The sequence below is a fragment of the Electrophorus electricus genome, chromosome 11 (genome assembly GCF_041902795.1).
Source record: "Electrophorus electricus isolate QZ-2024a chromosome 11, ASM4190279v1, whole genome shotgun sequence".
Taxonomy (NCBI): Eukaryota; Metazoa; Chordata; class Actinopteri; order Gymnotiformes; family Gymnotidae; genus Electrophorus; species Electrophorus electricus.
Genome location: NC_137507.1, coordinates 650001 through 657500, shown reverse-complemented (window position 1 = coordinate 657500; position 7500 = coordinate 650001). Strand labels below are relative to the sequence as shown.

The 7500-nt window shown below is 44.8% G+C and overlaps 1 protein-coding gene across 3 annotated transcripts in view; it reads right to left on the bottom strand.

Annotated features, from left to right (window-relative positions):
• Positions 1-7500, bottom strand: part of dscamb (Down syndrome cell adhesion molecule b) — a 114011-nt gene that overhangs the window by 22259 nt on the left and 84252 nt on the right. For all 3 annotated transcript variants that reach the window (XM_081722450.1, XM_081722451.1, XM_027022265.3), the window contains 9 exons: positions 7454-7500; positions 4971-5067; positions 4687-4815; positions 4105-4272; positions 3307-3377; positions 2600-2840; positions 1354-1500; positions 427-582; positions 181-314 (listed from right to left, as the gene is read on the bottom strand). The exon at positions 7454-7500 is cut by the window's right edge and continues 150 nt beyond it. In XM_081722450.1, coding sequence (XP_081578576.1) covers positions 181-314; positions 427-582; positions 1354-1500; positions 2600-2840; positions 3307-3377; positions 4105-4272; positions 4687-4815; positions 4971-5067; positions 7454-7500 — 1190 coding nt within the window. The remainder of the gene's footprint in view (positions 1-180; positions 315-426; positions 583-1353; positions 1501-2599; positions 2841-3306; positions 3378-4104; positions 4273-4686; positions 4816-4970; positions 5068-7453) is intronic.

The following is a 7500-nucleotide window of genomic DNA, read 5'->3' as shown; positions in this document are numbered from 1 at the left end:
CTGAGTATTCTAACATTACCAATAATCCAATATTTTAAAGCAACCATGAACTACTTTAGTGAGATCAGCTAAAAGCAATAGTATAAGGACCAGGACCATACAGAGAATTCACCGTAGGATAGGGCTGGAATTTAAAGAGAATTCACCGTGGGATAGGGCTGGAATTTAAAGAGAATTCACCGTGGGATAGGGGTTGGAGCAGAAGACAGTGTACTTCCGGATAACTCCGTTGAGCTTGAGTGGAGGCAGCCAGGAAACGAAGACCACGGAGCTGGACGCAGCAGCTGCCTTCACTCCCGCAGGGGGGCCGGGAACTGCGGCAGGAGAAAAGATTCCAGAATTTACTTCTGCTCTTAACTATGTCCCAGTATAAAGCAGGACAGTGCTTTGTGTGTATGTGTGTGTGTGTGTGTGTGTGTATCTCACCATCCTCTTTAGTCCGGGTGTAGATCTGCTCACTGTGGACTCCGTCTCCTGCTTGTGTGTAGGCTAGCACCTGAATGCTGTAGTTGGTGTATTTTTCCAAACCCTCCAGTTCTAATGAGGGTTTAGTAGTCGTGATGTTCTTAATCTCACCCAGCTCTGAGATGACATCACACACACACACACACACATTGCTTCTGTGAGTTCTGAAAACACAGAAAACTACTAAACCTCTATATGACTGCCGTAAAGCTACAGCACCACCTACAGGTGGTCACAAGAAATGCCCAAGTTGTATAATAGCTCACTTGCAGACTGCTGGCTAGTTTCAGTCATAATTTGATCAGAAACTCTTGTAGACTGTCACAAGGTCACACTGTCAGTCAGGAGTCTGAGTGAAGATGGAAGTGGACCGGCTACCAGCAGGGCAGCAGGGAGCTCTCCATGGTGCTGAACCAGACAGGTCCGGTTTGGAGAGGAGGCGGGACCTAACCACTCACACAGCTTGCACCACTGAGTACCCCAGCTATACGTCCTCGGCTGGCACCACGTATCTGGATAAAGGCGCTGAGAGAATGCTGAGCTAGCCGGGTCAGTTCTTCCCAGACTCTGCTTTCATCTTGTTTTTTTTCTTTCTCTCCCAGACTGCTAGAGAAGGTTTTCCTCCGACTACAGACACATGGACTGCCTTGTTGTCTGTGACATGGAGCTACTAGCTACACCTAAATCCTTCCATTGCTACGTTATAAATGCACCCGAAGCTCTGGTTCCTTTCTCCTCATGCCAACACTCGCAACTTCCACTGGAAATGACAAAATTCACTTCCGATTACTGGCTGCTAAAAACATGGGTTGTATAATGAGAAGCGAAAGGATTGTTGATAAGTTTCCATATCTAGAAGAGAACCTCAAGTGAGGAAGACAAACACACCTCCATCAGGCAGGTTGGCCCAGTAGATGATGCGGTAGCCCAGAAGCATTCCATTAAGTGCCTCCTTAGGGAGAGGCGACCAGGACAGGGAGATGGTCTCCGGGGTGGTTGCTGTGGTTACGACATTCTCTGGTGCTCGGCTGGGTACTAAGAGAGGAAGCCGAAGGTGAAGCTGACCCCCCCACCCCTTTATACTGTGGGGAATCAGTAAAGACAGTTACCCCCCCACCCCACCCCTTTATACTGTGGGGTATCAGTAAAGACAGTTACCCCCCACCCCACCACTTTATACTGTGGGGTATCAGTAAAGACAGTTACCCCCCTACCCCACCCCACCCCTTTATACCGTGGGGTATCAGTAAAGACAGTTACCCCCCACCCCACCCCTTTATACTGTGGGGTATCAGTAAAGACAGTTACCCCCCCCACCCCACCCCTTTATACTGTGGGGTATCAGTAAAGACAGTTACCCCCCACCCCACCCCTTTATACTGTGGGGTATCAGTAAAGACAGTTACCCCCCATCCCACCCCTTTATACTGTGGGGTATCAGTAAAGACAGTTACCCCCCACCCCTTTATACTGTGGGGTATCAGTAAAGACAGTTACCCCCCACCCCACCCCTTTATACTGCGGGGTATCAGTAAAGACAGTTATCCCCCACCCCTTTATACTGTGGGGTATCAGTAAAGACAGTTACCCCCCACCCCACCCCTTTATACTGTGGGGTATCAGTAAAGACAGTTACCCCCCACCCCACCCCTTTATACTGTGGGGTGTCAGTAAAGACAGTTACCCCCACCCCACCCCTTTATACTGTGGGGTATCAGTAAAGACAGTTACCCGCCACCCCTTTATACTGTGGGGTATCAGTAAAGACAGTTACCCCCCACCCCACCCCTTTATACTGTGGGGTATCAGTAAAGGCAGTTACCCCCCACCCCACCCCTTTATACTGTGGGGTATCAGTAAAGACAGTTACCCCCACCCCACCCCTTTATACTGTGGGGTATCAGTAAAGACAGTTACCCCCCCACCCCACCCCTTTATACTGTGGGGTATCAGTAAAGACAGTAACTCCCCACCCCACCCCTTTATACTGTGGGGTATCAGTAAAGACAGTTACCCCCCACCCCACCCCTTTATACTGTGGGGTATCAGTAAAGACAGTTATCCCCCACCCCTTTATACTGTGGGGTATCCCCTTTACAGAGTCCTTCTCACGGATGGTGAGGCTAGAACTAACCGTCCTCCAGTGTGGCGATGATGGCCTCCTCTGACGTTGGCCCCACGCCTGCCCGGTTGGCAGCCTGCACGCGCACCTCATACTGCGTGTACTTCTTCAGGTTGTCCAGAGTGACTGTCTCGGTGTCTCCGGTCGTGTCCAGGTTGATAGTGTTGTACTGGGGACTGCCCCCTGTTCCAAACTCCCGATAGCACACCTGATAGCTCCGGATCAGACCGTTCTGAAGGTGCCTGAATGGAGCCTGTGGGTGTCCACAGACACAAACACTCAGTGATCTAAGTGGTGCCAAAGTAATCTCAGGGTTAAGATATCAAATGAAGAAGATAAGAAAGGATTTTTTAACATCATTTATCATTATTTTTTAAATGCGCTATTTGAGTAAAGACCCTGATTTGAAGTGAGGACAGTATAGTTGTAATGTGCTGTAGTAAGGCGTAATGTTTTCAGTAACAATCAGATGGATTGTGGTTATAACTGGGCAGATGCCTTCAGCTGTACTGAACATGACGGCTATGTTTGGACTATCCAACGCTTACACTTTCATTTTCTCTTTAATACAGATTAAATTCACAACACAATCATTAGCTTGAGCTCTGTTTTCCAGAAGCACTATTCCTCTCTTTGTCTGTTATATAAGCTCTGCTCTCATATTCTATATTCACAAGTAAACATCTATGACAACAATGTGAAAATAATTATCGTTTTACCTTCCAGGTAACTTTTATGCTCTGGGATGATATTGCTTCAAGATACACATCCTGTGGAGGGCCGTCAGGTGCTAAAAAACACCAAATGCCATAAATCGCACATAGAAATCATTAAAAAAAAATCGCACAATGCTTAGAAATCGCCACTAGATGGTCGCACAGATCACAGAATGTGTAATGGGCCAACGGCACAGTTCGTTGAAAATACTGGATAAAACAATTTTTAATACTACCATAAACCGCTGTTTTGCTTTATATGTTTGTGTAACTGAGATTTACCAACGGTAATTAGACACTTTTCTCTAACCATATGTTAACTATACTTCTGTTCAGTCTTGACCTGAGACCAGTTTTTCTGTTATTCTCATAATGCAGGAGGCATGAATGCACAACAGCTGACCTGAGACCAGTTTTTCTGTTGTGATGTAGGAGGCATGAATGCTCAACAGCTGACCTGACACCAGTTTTCCTGTTATTGTAATGCAGAAGGCATAAATGCTCAACAGCTGATCTGAGACAAGTTTTTTGTTCTAATGCAGGAGACATGAATGCTCAACAGCTGACCTGACACCAGTTTTCCTGTTATTGTAATGCAGAAGGCATAAATGCTCAACAGCTGATCTGAGACGAGTTTTTTGTTCTAATGCAGGAGACATGAATGCTCAACAGCTGACCTGAGACCAGTTTTTCTGTTGTTGTGATGCAGAAGGCATAACTGCTCAACAGCTGATCTGAGACCAGTTTGTTTGTTATCTCATAATGCATCAAGCTCGGCAGGCGCCTCCAGGCAGGACTCACGGGCCTCGTCCGTGGTGATGGTGAGCTCGTTGCTGGGCCTGCTCTCTCCGATCTGGTTCTTGGCAAACATGCGGATGTTGTAGGCAGAGGCGGGGTGGAGCTCGATGATGGTTGCTTGATTCAGCTGAGGAGACACATCCTTGGTGGTTTGGGACGACGTCCAGGCAGCTGCAGGGGAGAGAGAGGGAGCGCTACAGCCGAATCGCCATGGAGACACCCCTGTGTTCCACTGATCAACAACTACCATCATACTGTGACAACAAAGGTAACCTAAAAAACAAACCAGAGTCAACTAAATATCTGCATGCCAAAACAAAGAGAACTCATAAAAAGGGCATTTTAAAAATAAGATGAATTACTCATTTAATCTACAGATGCATCACATTTGTCTAAAGTGACTTATGATTTTGACTGAACACACCTTGAGTAATTGAGGGTTAAGGGTCTTGTTCAGGTACCCGGCAGTGGTAGGACTTGAACTGGCAACCTTCTGACTACTAGTCCAGTACCTTCACCACTGCCCACGCGTCTATGATGCATCTATGTATTAAAGCAAAACAGAGAGGCCTCCATGGCTGTCACCTGATTTGTTCTTGTAGTTGATATCATATCCTGTGATTGGGCTGTTGCCATCGAAGCCCATTGTCCAGCGGAGAGCAATGGTACGGTCCTTCACCTCGCGGATCTCCACCTCTGGAGGGTCTGGCCGATCTGGGTTTGGAGAAAAAGAGGGGTCACTTGACTCAGCCAATCACATCTTAAACAGAGGGGTCACTTAGTCAATCAAATCCTATGACCCAGTTTCAGGTTTCACACCTTGTCTATTTTGATGCTCCTGGACTGACAGTGGGATAATGAAACCCTACCTTGTACTATAAGTTGGATGATTCCCTTGTCTTCTCCATAGGAGTTAATAGCTATGCAAGAAAAAAATCCAGAATCCTCTCTGACGGTGTGCAGAATCTGGTAAGATGGACAGCAAAACATCAATATTTCTAGAACACATATAACACATATGTGCAATATTTCTGCACATGGATGGAGTTATGCAATGACTAGCATTTAGGAGAAGGACCACCGACTCCTCACGCACACGGACCCTGCTGGACACTCCTATACTGGACCTGCTGGGCCCTCCCATACTGGACCTGTTGGACACTCCCTATACAGGACCTGTTGGACACTTTCCATAGTGAGCCCTGCCGGAGCCTCCCATAGTAGACCCTCCCTATATTGGACCCTGCTGGACACCCCCCATACTGGACCCTGCTGGACTCTCCCCATCTCTGAGGAATTTTTTGTACAGCATTATACAAAAGGAAGCAATTTAATTCTGTCTCATTCTGTCTCATTCTGTCTCAGCCCTGTTGCCCAGCTGTGACACATGCAGTATTGCTTTTCACACCTGGAGGTGAACTTTAACCTTTAAGACACTAACTCACTCTACCTACATATATTATAAATGTTGCATAGTAATGAAATTAAACATTTATTTGACAAAATACATTACCAGAAACATAACAAAATAACAAAAAAAATAACAAAAAAAAGATAAAAAACATAACAAAATAAAAAATTCACTATTCTGTTGTGTTATTGAGTAATTTATACAACATTAATTAATATAAAATGTAAAAATATGTTATTTAAAAATTTTACATAATTTAAAAATATTTTAATAACAAAATAAAACAGAAATGTTTAAAACTTTAATATCTCATGGACTATATTATAAAATCCACGTGAATCTGTTAAAAGCTTTATAACAATTCATAAAACAGATTTTGATGTTTTATATAACAAATCTTACAAACTAATAATGATGTATAATAATTCATCTTAGAGAATCTTTACATAAAGACAAATGAGAAAATAAGCAAGATCCTGGATGTCAATGAAAATGCTAAACACTAATAAACAAATAAATAAACAAACCAAGACAGAGCTAAACAAACACCCACACAGTGACGAAGGCTCCTCCCTTCTCACGAGTGTACGAGTGTGCAATAACACACGCAGTGGGAGATTCCGAGTGAGCGCTGAGACGCTGTTGTGTGACTGTAACTGGTGTGTGAAGACTGAGCCTAGGCATAGCTAGGTCATAGGTCATAGGTCATAGCTAGGCTTGGCTTGCTGAATATCTGTGGAGGAGTATCTGTGAACCCACCCCCAGCCCCCCTCAGAAGTGGTGGGCATCGCCAGCCGTCCTGTCAGTCACCTGATGTTTGATTGCCTGCTGATTCATGTTGTGTCACATTTGCAGTGATTACAGGTATGCCAGCCACTGCTAATAAAACCAAAGGCTGCGTACATATTATAATTGAATTTTCCTTTCTAAGACTTGCCTGTATATCGCAGAGAGGCAAAGTGGTCGTTGTGATGTGCCTGAGCTGCTATGAGCTGCTATCATTAAGGTTTACAGCGCTGGACGCTGCAGGGCGTCACCAAGTGGTCATATTGTAACGCGCTGATCTGAGCAGAGATGCTCAGCCTCATTTTATGAAGCTGACAGATGACTGAGCAGCCATCAGAGCCCAGACACAAGCTCGTGGAGGGGATTCCCCATGCAGTCTCGACGTCTCTGGCTTCCCCGGGACTCTGATCTATCTTATCTATCCATCCGTATGGCCTTCTGGAAAGCACATGTCCAGTTATGATTCAGATTATTCAGTGGTACAGAATGTATGCATGAAGCGTAAGATGATTAAAGTTAGGTGAGCAAACATCCTGCACTGTTGTGAATAACCTTTCTAGCTTTTTTCAGTGGTGGCATTTTTCCTTTAGTTGGTTTTGCTCTTTTGTATTACAGAGTTTGCATTCTTCAGAAATTGCGTATTTGAGCTTTGCAATTTCATAATTGCTATAAGGGAAAACACAAACATTTGGAGTGCTGTTGATATCAGTTAGATATATAAATGTCCCTTTATACTGGTCATGTCTGTTAGGAAATCTCCAGATTTTAAATAAATGTTAAGTTTCTAGGCTGCTTTATTTACTGAAGTAACCCTCCAACAGCGAGGTGAGAATGTGAAGCAGGACAGCAGGTGTGGGGCTCAGATCAGCCACAGCTGCTAAATCCCTGTCTTTAATCAGGTCTGCACAAAACAGCGTAACTTCAACAACACTGAAACTGTTCCAAGGTAGTGAGTAGCTTTTGTATTTTGGACCCAAATGAATTCAATACACTCGCATAATAAACTTTAGTGTCAACACAGGTAAGTGAAGTTCAGTATAACCAACAGTAAAAGCTCCAGTCTGTAATCACAGAGAGATATGAATGTTACTCTGCTGCCAATGCTGAAGGGAGTTTTAACCAGTCTGTGCACTGGATCAACTCTGACGCACTCACCTGTAAAGTGGAAATGACCTCATCGGCCACTTCCTTGACGGTGACCA